The 17,072-nt window shown below is 41.6% G+C and overlaps 2 protein-coding genes across 4 annotated transcripts in view; both read left to right on the forward strand.

The window, feature by feature from the left end:
* LOC121003152 (glutathione S-transferase omega-1-like) overlaps positions 1–16,059 on the forward strand; it is a 102,026-nt gene extending 85,967 nt beyond the window's left edge. The window contains exons 1-7 of one of the 3 annotated variants that reach the window (XM_040434765.1): positions 2,745–2,884; positions 2,970–3,029; positions 6,901–7,009; positions 8,187–8,409; positions 12,672–12,773; positions 14,101–14,207; positions 15,812–16,059. In XM_040434765.1, coding sequence (XP_040290699.1) covers positions 2,999–3,029; positions 6,901–7,009; positions 8,187–8,409; positions 12,672–12,773; positions 14,101–14,207; positions 15,812–15,968 — 729 coding nt within the window. In that variant the 5' untranslated portion in view covers positions 2,745–2,884; positions 2,970–2,998 and the 3' untranslated portion in view covers positions 15,969–16,059. The other 2 variants (XM_040434764.1, XM_040434766.1) reach the window with 2 other exon arrangements.
* Positions 2,311–17,072, forward strand: part of LOC121003151 (glutathione S-transferase omega-1-like) — a 141,124-nt gene continuing 126,362 nt past the window's right edge. Inside the window, exon 1 of the mRNA XM_040434762.1 lies at positions 2,311–2,399. The gene's annotated coding sequence lies outside the window, so the exon portion shown is untranslated. The remainder of the gene's footprint in view (positions 2,400–17,072) is intronic.

The following is a 17,072-nucleotide window of genomic DNA, read 5'->3' on the forward strand; positions in this document are numbered from 1 at the left end:
CAGGGCACTTCCTCATTCAATCCTATTTTTATTTTCATTTTACCATTATATTGCGGGGCAACCCAAAGTTGAATTAACCTCTCCTCTGTCTGGGTGTCGGGGCCTAAAAATATCTGACAGTGGCCTGTTCCAGTGGTGGGTGACATGAAGCCTGATTCTCTGCTATGACATGAAGACTGATTCTCTGCTGACATGAAGCCTGAATCTCTGTTATGGGACCTCTCTCCTCTGCCTGGGTGCCTGGGCCTAAATATGTGACAGTGGCCTGTTCCAGTGGTGGGTGACGTGAAGCCTGATTCTCTGCTATGACATGAAGACTGATTCTCTGCTGACATGAAGCCTGATTCTCTGTTACGGGACCTCTCTCCTCTGCCTGGGTGCCTGGGCCTAAATATGTGACAGTGGCCTGTTCCAGTGGTGGGTGACGTGAAGCCTGATTCTCTGCTATGACATGAAGACTGATTCTCTGCTATGACATGAAGACTGATTCTCTGCTGACATGAAGCCTGAATCTCTGTTATGGGACCTCTCTCCTCTACCTGGGTGCCTGGGCCTAAATATGTGACAGTGCCCTGTTCCAGTGGTGGGTGACGTGAAGCCTGATTCTCTGCTATGACATGAAGACTGATTCTCTGCTGACATGAAGCCTGAATCTCTGTTACGGGACATCTCTCCTCTGCCTGGGTGCCTGGGCCTAAATATGTGACAGTGGCCTGTTCCAGTGGTGGGTGACGTGAAGCCTGATTCTCTGCTATGACATGAAGACTGATTCTCTGCTGACATGAAGCCTGAATCTCTGTTACGGGACCTCTCTCCTCTGTCTGGGTGCCGGGGCCTAAATGTGTGACAGTGGCCTGTTCCAGTGGTGGGTGACGTGAAGCCTGATTCTCTGCTATGACATGAAGACTAATTCTCTGCTGACATGAAGCCTGAATCTCTGTTATGGGACCTCTCTCCTCTGCCTGGGTGCCTGGGCCTAAATATGTGACAGTGGCCTGTTCCAGTGGTGGGTGACGTGAAGCCTGATTCTCTGCTATGACATGAAGACTGATTCTCTGCTGACATAAAGCCTGAATCTCTGTTACGGGACCTCTCTCCTCTGTCTGGGTGCCGGGGCCTAAATATGTGACAGTGGCCTGTTCCAGTGGTGGGTGACGTGAAGCCTGATTCTCTGCTATGACATGAAGACTGATTCTCTGCTGACATGAAGCCTGAATCTCTGTTACGGGACCTCTCTCCTCTGCCATGCGTGCCTGGGCCTAAATGTTTGACAGTGGCCTCTTCCAGTGGTGGGTGACGTGAACCCTGATTCTCTGCTATGACATGAAGACTGATTCTGTGCTGACATGAAGCCAGATTCTCTGTTACGGGACCTCTCTCCTCTGTCTGGGTGCCGGGGCCTAAATATGTGACAGTGGCCTGTTCCAGTGGTGGGTGACGTGAAGCCAGATTCTCTGCTATGACATGAAGACTGATTCTCTGCTGACATGAAGCCAGATTCTCTGCTATGACATGAAGAGACTGATTCTCTGCTGACATGAAGCCAGATTCTCTGCTATGGCATGAAGAGACTGATTCTCTGCTGACGTGAAGCCCGATTCTCTGCTATGGGACCTCTGTCCAATTGATATTGGTTAATTTTTTTTAATTTTTTTTTAATTTTAATTCATTTCCCTATCCACATTTGTTTGCAGGGGATTTACCTACATGTTGCTGCCTTTTGCAGCCCTCTAGCTCTTTCCTGGGCTGTTTTACAGCCTTTTTAGTGCCGAAAAGTTTGGGTCCCCATTGACTTCAATGGGGTTCGGGTCGGGTTCGGATCCCGAACCCGAACATTTCCGGGAAGTTCGGCCGAACTTCTCGAACCCGAACATCCAGGTGTTCGCTCAACTCTAATCCCCACACTTAATCTTCGATCTTCACAGGATCTCCTCCTCTGTTCTCCTCTCATCTGTTCTTCACACTATTGACTATAGGATTTCTCATGTGCCTCTCCCCTACTCTGGAATTCACTACCCCAACACATCAAGCTCTCCCCCAACATCCAAACCTTCCAAAGCAATGTGAAAGCCCACCACTTCAGGAAAGCCTAACATCTGCAATGAGCATGCGGCCATACAGCCAGATTGGCAGCTTTTACCCGCACCTACGGTATACTCCCCCCTTCCCTTGTAGATTGTAAGCTCTTGCGGGCAGGGTCCATTTCCCCCACTGTATCCGTCTGTTAATGGTTTATTTTCTTTTTCTTTTAGATTATGTATACCTTCTCTTGATGTACCATGGAATTAATGACATAATATTCATTGTTTGCCAGCAGCAGAGCATGATTAGATGGCACAATCCGCTGCTGACAAGCAATTTTTGTGTCCGCACGAATGATCGTTTCGCACGTTCATCAGGTAAGTTGCGGAACCTGTTAGCGATTATCTGTCCGATTCTTATACAGAACAGGAAATCATTACCTATTATTAGGCCTTGCCGTCAGTGTGAATATTGCAGGATTATACTCATTTTTATTAAATATAGATAAAGACATGGAAAAATGGAAAACTCACCAAAGATTCTAAAAGAAAAGTTAAAAATAAAAACGTGATTTCAACAATAGGTCATTTTCTGCTGGCACATTCCTTTCAACTGAAGAGCAGTGCCATATTGTGTACATTACTTTATACAAAGTTTTTTGCAGAGTCATTGCCTGCGTGTTATATAATCGTTACACACATTAGGCACTTATGTAATTATCACTGTACAGATGGAGCAGATCTCGGGCAGGAGGAGCCGGGTCTCTTCTGGTTGATCATTAGCTGGGGGGAGGGGACTGCTATAGTCATATATATATATATAGACTGCAGGGAGGAAGGCTCTCATGCACAGGCTTCCTCTGGTACGTCAGGCCACACATACAGAGCTGAGCGGCCTCTGCTGCACTGCATACACTGACATACGTGTCTTCTCTGCTTGTCCTACAGGTATCTACAGTCACTGACCGTCTGAAGCAATGACCGGGTCACAGAGGAGTCTGGCCAAGGGTAAGTGTCAGATTGTAAGGGAGCGGGCTTACACCTAAACCCTTTTGTCTAAAAAAGCTACTCTAATTTTCTCCCCCCACTGGGTTGAGATTGTGTCTTTAAAAAAAAAAAAAAAGTCTGTGATAAATCTAGAGTTAAACTCCTTAACGTAGCTAGCCATGTCCGCTTTACCACTTTCTTATCAAAACTGGAGCGAATGGTGGAAAAATGCAAAAGTCAAAAGCTACCCCCAAAAGCCCTATTTTGTGACTTTTTGAGTGATAAATTTCCGCTTTATGCTTTTTATCCTAAATTTTTCTGAAACTACAGTGAAATACAGCAGTTTTGCCGGAGTTTCAGAAAAACTTCAGCAAAACCGTGACATGACGTATGGTCCCCGTCGTTGATGAATGGGTTGCTTGTCTATGACAACACTCATAGGCATCTCAAAAATTCCCATTACCATTGAGCCTGTTCTTCCAGACAGGGGGACACTGCACAGGTTCTCAGGACCAAGTAGCAATGGAGTATGCCAGGGCTGCTCTGTCAGCTCTGCTACATCTCATGAGTGCAGTCCATATTCCCCATTCATAATTCACAGTCATAACATATCTAGGTTTGTTGCCATAACAGGCAAGGGAAGATGTAGAAGGACTGTGATTCTTAGTCAGCAGGTTCTTTATGTTGAGCTTGAGGGTAACAGTTTCTGTCCATCCAGTTCGGCCTGTTATTCTGCAAGTTGATCCAGAGAGAGGCAAAAAAAAAAACTGTGAGGTAGAAGCCAATTTTCCCCACTTAAGGGGAAGAAACCTCCTTCCCGACTCCAATCAGGCAATCAGAATTACTGAATCAACGACCCCTCTCTAGTAGCTATAGCCTGTAATATTATTACCCTCCAGAAATACATCCAGGCCCCTCTTGAATTCCTTTATCGTACTCCCCATCACCACCTCCTCAGGCAGAGAGTTCCATAGTCTCACTGCTTTTACCGTAAAGAATCCTCTTCTATGTTTGTGTACAAACCTTCTTTCCTCCAGACGCAGAGGATGTCCCCTCGTCACAGTCCTGGGGATAAATAGATGATGGGATAGTTCTCTGTACTGACCCCTGATATATTTATACATAGTAATTACATCTCAGTTGTCTTTTTTTCTAAAGTGAATAACCCTAATTTTGATAATCTTTCAGGGTACTTTAGTTGCCCCATTCCAGTTATTACTTTAGTTGCCCTCCTCTGAATCCTGTCCAGCTCTGCTATGTCTGCCTTGTTCACAGGAGCCCAAAACTGTACACAGTACTCCATGTGTGGTCTGACTAGTGATTTGTAAAGTGGCAGGACTATGTTCTCATCACGGGCATCTATGCCCCTTTTGATGCAATCCATTATCTTATTGGCCTTGGCAGCAGCTGCCTGACACTGGTTTCTACAGCTTAGTTTGCTGTTCACTAAAATTTCTAAGTCCTTTTTCATGTCAGTGTTACCCAGTGTTTTACCATTTAGTATGTACGAGTGACTTGCATTATTCCTTCCCATGTGCATAACCTTACATTTGTCAGTGTCAAACCTCATTTGCCACTTATCTGCCCAAGCCTCCAATCTATCCAGATCCCTCTGTAGTAGTATACTGTCCCCTTCCGTGTTAATTGCTTTACACAGTTTAGTGTCATCTGCAAAAATTGATATTTTACTATGCAAGCCTTCTACAAGATCATTAATAAATATATTGAAGAGAATAGGGCCTAATACTGACCCCTGAGGTACCCCACTAGTGACAGTGACCCAATCTGAGTATGTACCGTTAATAACCACCCTCTGTTTTCTATCATTGAGCCAGTTACTTACCCACATACAGACGTTTTCTCCCAGTCCAAGCATTCTCATTTTATATACTAACCTTTTATGTGGTACAGTGTCAAATGCTTTGGAGAAGTCCAGATATACGACATCCATTGATTCGTCGCTGTCAAGTCTAGAACTTACCTCCTCATAGAATTGAACTGATTAGATTAGTTTGACATGACTGATCCCTCATGAAGCCATGCTGATATGGCGTTATTTGCTTATTTTTATTGAGATACTCAAGGATAGAATCTCTTACAAAACCTTCAAACAGTTTAACCACGACAGATGTTAAACTTACCGGCCTATAGTTTACGGGCTCTGTTTTTGGACCCTTTTTGAATATTGGTACTATATTTGCTATGCGCCAATCCTGTGGAACATTCCCTGTCAGTATTGAGTCCGCAAATATCAGAAATAAGGGTCTGGCTATGACATTACTTAATTCTCTTAGGATACAGGGGTGTATGCCATCCGGTCCTGGCGATTTTTCTATTTTAATCTTTTTAAGACACTGCTGTACTTCTTCCTGGGTCAGACAGGGCACTTTTAATGGGGAATTTACTTTTACATTCTGCATATCATCTGACAGTTTATTTTCCTCAGTGAATACAGTGGAGAAAAAATATTTAATAGCTTTGCTTTCTCCTCGTCCCTCTCTGTAACTCCCCCCCTCATCACTCTGTAAAGGGCCGACACCTTCAGATTTATACTTTTTACCATTTATATAATTGAAGAACATTTTAGGGTTAGTTTTGCTCTCTTTGGTAATTTAGCTCTCGGTCTCTAGTTTGGCGGCTTTTATTTGTTTTTTACATATTCTATTTTTTTCCTTATAGTTTTTCAGTGCTTCCTCGCTACCCTCCTGTTTTAGTGATTTATATGCTTTCTTTTTGTCATTTATTGCTTTCTTTACAGTTCTATTTATCCACATTGTTTTTTTCTTGCTCCTTAACCTTTTATTCCCATACGGTATGTTCCTCTCACAATGAGATTTTAGGATGCTTTTAAAAATATCCCATTTTGTGGCTGCATTTTTATTTTTGAGGACTTTGTCCCAGTTAGTTAGGCCTATGGCCTCTTTTAGTTGGCTAAATTTAGTATAATACAGTACCAAAATATATCAGATTGGATAAGCCCTGTGTACACAGTTTTTTTCTGTGTGGAAATTGACCTGGCGTGCTCATATAGTGTGAATGCATAATACTTTATATTATATTCTGGCTTCAAAAGTCACAAAATGGGGCTTTTGCAACTTTTTGGGGTTAGTTGCGCAATAATTTAACATTTTTACACTTCTCACTCCAGTTCTGAAATATGGATGTGAAAGTGGACAGGATAAAAGTTCCTGCTCCTGCAATCTAGGGGGAAGCAGGTTATGTCCCTGTGACAGTGACAGGCAATAACCCTGAGCTGAAGACAGAAGTGCTTTATGACTGCTTCTGTTTTCCACTTTGTGGCGCAATCTGATAGAGGCATATTTCTGGATCATAAATTACCCCCATGGTCCAAAAAATAGGCCTGCTGGTGGAAGATGCCTTCTTCTGAACTATAAAATACAATTTTTGTGCGACAGATCCCAAAAATGTATATTTATTGGAAAACAAAGTTTAAGGGAAACCTGTAACAAATTCTAATTGTTTAAAAATTATTTGCTTATCACAAGCAGTGTCTTAAAATGTCTCATTAACCTTCTGGTCAGCAATGATGTATTTTCTGTCAGTTTTGTAAAGGCGTGAGTGTGCTCTGAGGGTTTATTCAGACGTTGTGCTCATGTGTTTTTTGGTGTGATTTTTCAAAACCTTTGCATTTTGCTGGTATTTTGAAAAAAACAAAAATTTGTGAAAAGGCTCTTGGAGAACCCTCATTTGTGGTGGAGAGGATATGATGTGGTCTTTTAGAGCATATCTGTGAGTCAGAGCTTCAGTTGTCATTTTCTTAGCCCCCTTATTCTCCAAAGCAAGAGTACTTTTCATTTAGATGCTACAATCCGCACCATCTACCTTTCTGTTATCTGTATACTGAATGGATATATAATTTTTTACTTTTTAGGCAGCTCTGCCCCAGGACCGGTACCAGAAGGACTAATTCGACTGTACAGCATGAGATTCTGCCCCTTTGCCCAAAGATCAAGACTGGTCTTGGCCGCCAAGGGAATCAAGTAGGCGCATAATTTTATACTATTTCTGGAGATTTGCAAATACAAGTGCATACATGTGTCTGGGGTTCTTTTTAGGTAAATTTGTTGTGACGCCAGTTGCATTGAAGCAACAAATGACAACCCCTTAAGTAGACGGTGTTGGTGATACCCAGGTGTAGGAATGCCAGAGTGGTGTAAGGGTAGCCTACAATGTCTGTTTAGATGTGGCTGTGCACGTGTCACGGTGCTCCTACCTGGATATCCGGGAACCCCAGGCGTTGTTGTCCACGGCAGAGTGAATAGGGTGAATAGTTGAGGGATTTGTAGAATGAATTGAGTCCAGAACTTGTATATAGTTGTTAGCAGCTTTACTTGAATAAACTTTCATCAGAGAAACAATCTTCCAACTTTGTCTTGGTTACCAGCAGGTTTTAGCTTAAAATGGCAGGCAATAACAATCTCGGCTCTGCTATGCTGAAAGGCTTAAATCGGAACTTTTCCTTTGCTGTATGCTGCAACCTCTCTCTGTTGTCTGTCTCTAGACCAGGGCACTTTTCCTTTTCTGTAAGAGGCTCCAAGCTGTGTCCTCTATATCCGGCAGAGCTGAAGGTGTTCTGCTGGCTTACTTTGCTTAGCTGGGGTAAGCTAGGACTTTCCCCTAGAAGGGGGTAAGCTGAACTAACCTCTGACCAACTAGTTTGCTCCCTTCCTTAGCGAGGGTAAGAATGGAGAGAGAGTTCTATTCTCTAACAGTAGCACTGCCAAGTATGCTGCCACCTCTGGTGAACCAGGTACATTACATGAAGACAACAGTTTCAAACATAGGAATGACACCGTACCAGTATACACAGATAGGAGCCGGGTGTAGGAGTGGTAATGCCACTCGGGGGCGTTACACAAGTGCCCTTCAGCTTTTGGGTATTTCTATAAAGTTTTTGAAATTTTAAACTGCATCTTCAAGATGGCGGTGAATGATCTTTTCATAGGAAACGTAGAGAATGGTGTCTCGTGTTCTCACACGTAGTGAAAAAAAATCCGCTTCCCCTTTTCTGGTGACCATTTCTATAAATTTTGTGATAGTTGAGGGCCCTGATTTTTAAATGGGATCCACATTATAATTTTCTATACCGTGTTTACAAGGTGACTGTCACTCATGCACTCATTGACAGGCACTAACTGCTTCTATTTCTCTGGTCAGCCATGAAGTCGTCAATATTAACCTAAAGAACAAGCCGGACTGGTTTTTTGAGAAAAGTCCTTCAGGAATGGTGCCTTCTATTGAAACCTCGGATGGTAAAATAATCTATGAATCTCCAATTGTTTGTGACTACCTGGATGAAGCCTTTCCCGGGGTTAAGCTGACCCCCGCAGACCCCTATGAAAAAGCACAACAGAAGATTCTTCTGGAAAAGTTCTCAGCGGTAGGACATTTGGGAATTTTTGTTGGGGATGGAGAACATTAAAGGGGTTGTACAACTTTTGAAAAGCACGGCTGCTTTCTTCTGAAAAGAGTGTCATAGCTGTCTACAGTTTGTGCGTGGTACTGCAACTCAGTCTCATTTATTCAATGGAGCAGACCTTCACTTGTCTTCTTGAGGCTGTGAATAGGATTTCCTGGATGTAGTCACACTGCAACATTGGCAGCTGTTGGTGACATCCAAGTCACCTATTGTATCACATTGCTCCAAAATGAGAATGTATTTGCAGAATGGAGACATTATCTGACCTTCTCAGTTAGCATCTCCTAAAATGTGCTAACTCTGTTAACTTGGACAGTGCTTTTTTGTATAGTCCTTAATTAGTTTGGATTTTGCTGAATGATGGTGCCAAGCAACTGAACTGATCCAGCTTGGCATCTTTGCCAGCGTTAGAAACTGGTATTTACTTACCTGCATGTATGTTTTTGAATCATTAACTTTACACGTGGCGTCATAGTTTTTGCATTTTTTTTTTTTACAAGTTTGTTTTAGTGATCATGATATCATACTAAAGTTGGCTATACAACTTGGGCATTCCTTGTGGCCCTCCTTCCACATGCATTCTTGTCTTGAGCATCCATCTGTTCTGAATAGGCATCTGTGACCACAGCATCTGAGAGAGCAACCACTGCTCTTCTGGTCCTTGAATGGCTCCCCCAAGTGGCGATTATGGGAATCATTTACTTGTGAAAGGCCGAAGCCTGCTGGAGGCTCCGATGCCTTTCACAGGTATATTCCAATGTATAGGAAGTGTACAGGTAGTAGCACTAGATTGCAATATACTGAATCTTATGTTTGTCAATGGATTTAATTCCATTGATAAATAGAAGTGGAAATCTGATGATTTCATGTTGTTAGGCCCTTGTGGTCCTAAAAAAAAAGTTTGGAAAAATATAAAAAATATAAAAATTCTAATAATCTGAGAATAAAAAAACTATATAAAAAAAACATAGGCATCACCACATCTAAAAACACCTATGCTATTAAAATCTAAAAATCCCATATTTCGAATGGCGGAACGGAAAAAAAAATCAAAATGATTGATTTGCTGTTTTTAGTCACTTCACCTCCCAAACAAAATTGAATAAAAAGTGATAAAAAAGAAAGCACAACTTGTCCCGCATAAAACACGAACTCATATGTGAGCTGAAAAATAAAAAAAAGTTATGGCTTCAGGAAGGCAAGGACTTAAATATGAAAACGAAAGGTCCCTTTAATGGCAGTTGGTAGGGAAGACACAGACCGCAAGCCCTCACTGGAACTCTGCCTGCTTTCCCTGCCTACCTGCAGCGCAGACCCTAGGCGGCAAGTCTGCAACTGGTCGACGTTCCCTACTGAGGTGCAAGGCAGATGACACACAGAGACAAAAACAACACAAAAGCAGAGTCGGACAGAAATGGGTTAGAACTAGGCGGGTGATACAGTACTAAAAAGAGAAATGGAGGGTAGTCTAATAGCCAAGCTGAGATCAGAACCAGATGGGAAACACAGTACCAAATCACGAGGCAGAGAGTGGTCAAAAGCAAGCCGAGGTCTAATATATGAATAATCCAAAAGCACACACAGAACTAGAACCGGGAGCACAGATAGGGAGTCGAGGACTATCACTGACAAAGGTGGATAGCCCAAAGGGGATTTAAATAGAACACCAAGTCCCTGGATCAGATAGGTCCATGGACTCGGCGCTCCATAGGACAGTTTACAATCCACAGAGTAACTGGGTGGCTGGGCTGTCACTCAGCCCACCACCAATCTCCCCCATTGTACACACTGCAGGGAGAAACAGCACTGTGCTCTATTGCTAGAGACGCGACTATGTCACCAGGGGGCGTGGCCTGGCAGAAACTGCAGCGCTGGAGCCCGGACAGATGAGTTTGTGAAAGTCCCAAAGCGGCTAATGGAGTTGTATCATGTTAGACATTGGTGGCATATCCTAGTGATATGTCTGGGACCAGCATTTATCTCCAGAATGGGACCCTAGAAGTGAGTGAAGAGCACCCATTCATTTCTATGGGACTGCTGAAAATAGCCAAGTACTGGCTCGTCTATCTCCAGCAGTCCCATAGAAGTAGATAGAGCGGTGGCCCCACTTGTGCAGCATGCTTTCAATTCATTTCTTTGTAAAAATAGTTAAGCGCGCTCTTGTAACACCCCCAAGTGGTGTTGCCACTCCTACACCCTGCTACTGTCCTTAATGTTCTAACATCAAGTCATCTATGCATTATGTTCCAGGTCCTCCACACTGTGCATTCCTAATAATGTTGTTATGTAACTGTTCATATGTAATGTGCCTGGTTCACCAGCAGGTGGCAGCAAACACAGCAGAGCTGTACTTAGAGAGAATGGAACTTGCCATTCCATTCTAACCCCCCTCTGTAAGGGAGTGGGCTAGTCCTACTTCCTTCAGGAAGGGTGGTGACCAGTTAGTTAGTCTAGCTTACCCCCAGCTAGGGTAAAGGTGCTCAGGGGCACTTCTCTGCTGGACGTGCCCACTGCAGTCAGAGCACCCTAAGCTCTGCTGGCCATGGAGGCCACAGCTTAAAGCCTCAGGAGCCAGGAGGAAAATTCCCTGGTATAACCTAGAGCCAGACTACAGAGAGAAAGTGCAGCTTACAGAGGAAGCTGAGTTATACAGCAAGCTTGTCAGTACAGCAGAGTAAGAGAAAGATATAGCAGAGTGGAGTTTGCCTGCCGGTTTAATGCTAAAGCCTGCTGGGACCAAGACAAAGCCTGAAGACAGTTTCTGATGAACGTTTATTCAAGTAAGGGTGGGTTCACATCAGCGTTATGTATTCCGTTAGGGCTTTCCGTTATAACATGGTTATAACGGAAAATAATGGAATCCATAAGACGGACGTCAAAACTGAAGCCTTTAAGAGGCCTTCCGTTTTGATCTGTCATAATAGAAGTCTATGGGAATCATAACGGATCCGTCTGGTTACCGTTATACAAGACGGAAAACAGGACTTTTTTGTCTGTTCTGCATAACGGGAACCAGACGGATCCATTATGATTCCCATAGACTTCTATTATGACCTGCTAAAATGTGAAGTTGCACGTATTGCGCCAAAATATGCGCATCATTAATTGCCGATTTGCGCAATCGCTAAATATATTGAGGCACTCTATCTGCATATAAAGCTATTGTAATGTTCTGCCGTGCCAACCATTATTACATTGCCGATTTTCTCAATCAAAGAAAATAATAGCGAATTCTCGAATTTGTGAATTTATGACGAATATTCACCCAAATATTCTCAAAATATAACGAATTCGAATATTGCCCCTGCCACACATCACTAATAGCTACCTATGCCGTTGGGCATCTATATTCAGGAGAGCAGACCCTGCACATATAGTGTGCTGCTCCTAGTTACCTCTGTGTGCACCAAGCAACCGATGAGAGGAGGAGTACACACACCTATATGTACCACCTAATCAAGGCCGCCTATTAGATAGGTGGGGCAAAAGTGCACATGAATGCTACTCCCACTCCTACTCCTACTTCCACTCCTTCAAGACAAATAGATAAAACTGAGACCACCTTGGCATGGGTAGTCCATATATTATGGTTGCATCTATTGTTTTAGTGCATTATTTTCTGTGATTTTATTAATAAATGACTCCCTATACTTATGTTAACATAGAAACATGATTTAAACAATAGGTCATTTTCCGATGACACGATCCCTTTAATAGTTTATTTGTATCATTTAACAAAATACTAATTGAATGAAGAAATTAGAAATCTAAATGCAATCATTATTTGGTGTGACCAGTGTTTGCCTTCAAAACAGCATCAATTCTTCTAGGTACACTTGTACACAGTTTTTGAAGGAACTCGGCAGAGAGGTTGTTCCAAACATCTTGGAGAACTAACTGCAGATCTTCTGTGGATGTAGGCTTGCTCAGATCCTTCTGTCTCTTCATGTAATCCAGGACAGACTCGATGATGTTTAAATCAGGATTTTGTTGGGGCCATCTCATCACTTCCAGGACTTTTTGTTCTTCTTAAGATAGTTCTGAATGACATTGGCTGTATGTTTGGGGTTGTTGTCCTGCTGCAGAAAACAAAACAAAACATTAACACTTCTATTTTTGAAAGCATTCTTACTTTGCAGTATTTTATCCCCACAAATGCCTTAAAACTTATGCACAGCTTTGTACCCAACGAGGTAATAAACACAATTTTCTATGTTTGACAGGTTACCTCTGCACTATACAAGATCTTCTTTGCCAAAAAGGACAATCAAGATACAACAGAATTAAAGGCGCAGTTTTTTGAGAAATTTGAAAAACTTGAAGAGGTAAGTAATGGTTTTGCCCTGTAAGACACGGTCTAGAAAGCTCCTGGGAATAGGGAAAACTGTGCTAAACACTTGGATGAATTCTGTAGTTTCATGCAATGAATAACCATGCCTAACTACTATTAAATTTATAGTAATTGTGCAGAGATCGACCTGGCTCAAAAACAAAGGAAGCTATAAATGTGGCCATGCTAAGTGCATCTGCTGTGAACATACTAGAACAACAAGGAATTTTAAATCTACTGCTAATAATAAGGAATATGTTATACAGTCATATTTGAACTGTAACATGACATTCGCGGTATATTTGATAAATTTTGTAAATTACAATATGTGGGTTGCACCACAAACTAAATTAAAACCAGAATACAAAAACATATTTCTGACGTCCCACATTTCAAAAATCGCAATGTGTCTGCTGTCAGTACACATTTTGCGGTTTTGCATGATGGCGATACTTCCAATCTAGTGGCACAGGGGATTGAAAGGGTCTATCTTCCAACTTGAGGGGAGGATTACAGGAGAAAACTTTTAAATCGGGAGGCTTATTGGATTTTTCAGCTTGGTTCGAGACAACTTCTAGGTCTCAACAAAAGACATGATTTAATTCTACATTATTAGGGGAGTTACTATTTGCTCAGGTATATCTTCATATATTCCTGTGCATGAGTATATACATATATTCTTTTTTCTGCCATTGTTTTTTAATATATGTCCATTGATTGTACACCTGTTTAGGTTGTTCATCAATATATGTGATTTTATATTCTATGCATGTTATATTCAAGCTGGTCAGATGTGTTTGATTGCGCCATGTGTGCTGTTTTCCATGATCATGTGATCGATTGATTGCATGGTCAGCTGTGTGAACAGCCCATAAGTTGCAGTTTTCTCAGAAGTTCGATGTGTCATGAGGAAGGACCGCTATTTGTTTATGGTCTGAAACGCATTACTGAACTTGTCCTGTATCTCAACGTTTTTATACCGCAATAAAGCTATAATTTTTCATCATCTTCGAGCTGGATATTTCTACTTTCCCTATTAAATTTATATGTACTGCATCCAGTAAAATTTCCTTTGGGCTTCTGCATACAAACTTATTTAGGACATATGATAAATGGATCCATATAATTTTATCGCCTCTACTGCACTTTCCTGTGGTATTCTTTCCATGAAGGCAGCTGGAGGCTTTTTTCTCATGGATTCCTGTAAGATACTGTACCATTCTGGAGGCAACCTAGAGAGGCCCACAGGGCAGTAATAAGGAAGGGCCACCATCCGCAGCTAAAGGAAGACGTTTTGTAATTCATCTTAACTTTATTTACAGATTCTAGCCAAGAAGAACAGCCCTTACTTTGGTGGAGAATCCGTGTCTATGATTGATTACATGATCTGGCCCTGGTTTGAACGGTTTGGTATTTTTGATGTACAAGAGTAAGTAAGATAAGACAAATTTTTTGTAATTGTATTTAAAGCATACCTCAGTTTAAAAAAAAAATGTCTATACTTCTTTGTACAATCATATCTGCGAAGGAGAAGTTCAGCCATATTATTCCCTGTTTCAGCTGCACAGCTAGATACATTTCACTCACAAGCAGGGGGTGTCTCCCTTCTGGCAGCACTGTACTGCTGTGACATGCTTTCCCATACTTCCCACTATTTTTGTTTTCAGCTCCTGAGCTCACAGAACAGATAAGGAGGGATAGACAGGAGGCTCCTGTGATGTTTAAAAGCAGTTGTTTTATGAGGCTCAGAATCTCAGCTAGCTCTGTCATGTCCCCGCTTCCTCTCAGCCATTTTCTTAGTCTCTGTCTCCAGGGAAGGATCTTACCTGATAACAGGCAGTGGACTGCAACTTAGGTGGAAGTGAGACCCCTGGTGACCATGACTTTACAGCTTTTTTTCCCGTTGGATGGTGGCATATTTTTTAAATGAAGGGATTTAGAAATTTGGTAGTAACACCATTCTCTATTAAGCAAAATAAAATTGTGTGAAAGTACAGTGACTCTTTAAAGAGCACCAGTCGACAGGATCAACCCTATTAAACTAGGCATACTGATAATAGGGTTTGATTCTGCTGGTTAAAATTATCCCTTTTGGAGTTTTTTAATAAGTAATGGTATAATAATTAAAAGGTATAAACTTACCACTATCATGAAGTATGATGCTTCATGAAAAAAAACTGACAGTCTCAGAGTTGCTTGGATAAAAGGCATTTTAAAGTTACTACGAAGTAAAGTGACACATATTAGATTTGCAAGGGGTTAAACATGGTTTTTGTTAACATCGTCAACCATGCGTTTACCCATAGCTTGATATATCAGTGGGGTTAAACATGGTTTTTGTTAATACCGTCAGCCATGCGTTTACCCATAGCTTTATATATCAGTGTCACTCTGACATTACTATTACTGTCTTTACTTTAAAGAGCTTGAAAGGGGAGAGACAAAGAGAAAAAAAATAAAAATAAAAATTGGATTAGAATTAATTAGTACCCAAATAAAATTTTCCGGCTGATTAGGGCCCAAAACTAATTTTAAGAAATTGGCTCCTCTCTAATTAGGGTGCCTGTACACGGTTGCGGCCCAGCCACTATAACCGCCAGCAGATTACCACTAATTGCCCCGTTGCATCTTTACTTGCTGTTGTTTAACCCCTGGAGTACCGAGGATTTTTTTGTTTTTGCGTTTCCATTTTTTTACCCCCAGCTTTTCTGGAGCCATAACTTTTTTTTTAATTCTTCGTTCACATAGCCATAACATTGGGCATGTATGGCATCTAGCAAAGGCATCCATCACAACCATCCAGTAAAAAACAAAGTATTAAAAAAAAGTATATGTTAAACGTACGTGTTTTTTAAAACATGGAAGTCTATGGGAGGCAGATGGCATCTACTGCATGTATATGCCTTTTTTTAACATCATGTGCCATACATCTAGGGCTATGCTAGGTTTAGAGCCAAGTTATGTAAATAAATATCTGTATAAAACACCATGCAAGCATTAAATTTCAATTTTTGGTTTCCTTCCTCTGTCTAGGGTTTTGGAGAAGACGCCACACATCAATACCTGGTACAAGCTTATGCTGCAGGACCCTGCTGTTAAAAAGACCTTCACAGAGCCGGATGTTCTCCTCAATTTTTTCAAACTATATTCTAAGGACAGTTTAGATGCCGTTGATTACGGGCTTGACTAACGTCCCAGATAACTGTGTGGACTGACCATATTGTGTTTTTTAATCATTTGCATTTTATATGTTTATTACCTCAAGACACTTCAGTCTGTGATTAAATAGATCGTTTAAATTATTCATCTGTCAATGTGTGTTACATAAAATATATAAGGCTGGGCAAATAATGTGTGGTGACTGTCTGAAGGGCTACCTTCCCGCCTGCACCCCACTTGTGAGGGCACCTGACTTTCTACGCCCACAAGCATGCAACGTGGACATTGCATGATCTCTATGCTGCAACCAAGAGAACAGTTATTCGTTCATAAGTTCAAACACTTGTGTGTGTAAAAGTATGAGAAAGTGTTCTATATGTCTGTTCGATATTGAATGTTATGTCTGTGTGGACCGGGAATACGACCTTGTGTGTTGCCAACTAGAAAACTGACTAGTAGACGAAGATCACGCAGCCAAGTTTACTGTGAGCGAAATCATCTCTACTGATGTGATGATGAGGCCAAATTAAGAGTTAAGTTGAGAATAAAAGAGATCATCACACAGGTAGGGGTGTGTGTTCTTGCTTTAGGCCAAAAAGGAGCGAAATTATTACAAAGTTTCTTACAGGAGTGAACACAGGACATTTGGCCTTGAATATAGAACATTCTATTCTTGATATTATAAAAAACCAATGCAAGCGTCAACATGAAAATATAATAAAGAAATTGGGCTGGACAGAAATGTATGAACCACTGACACTACCCTCCAAGATGGCGCTGTGAGACCCTACCGCACCCCCCAGCAGCCATCTTAACTGAGGTAACTTCCTCACCAGCAGACATCTTAACTAATCCAATTTCCGGCCTGGCTGCCATTTTAACTCCTGTAACTTCCGGCCGGCCCAGTGGCCATCTTAACTGAGGGAACTTCCTGCCCGGCAGCCATCTTAGTTACTGGTATTTTTCTGGATACGGCTACAATCGTGAAACTATACGCATAGATCCAAATAGCACCACAAGGGGAACTCACTCGAGTCAGTAAGTGAAGGATACACATATACCTATAATTAGTCATGACTGGTAGTATTGTTTAATTGTTTATTCAGATGAAATGTTTTAACTTCTATCTTTATGT

Source organism: Bufo bufo, chromosome 6, assembly GCF_905171765.1.
Source record: "Bufo bufo chromosome 6, aBufBuf1.1, whole genome shotgun sequence".
Classification (NCBI taxonomy): Eukaryota; Metazoa; Chordata; class Amphibia; order Anura; family Bufonidae; genus Bufo; species Bufo bufo.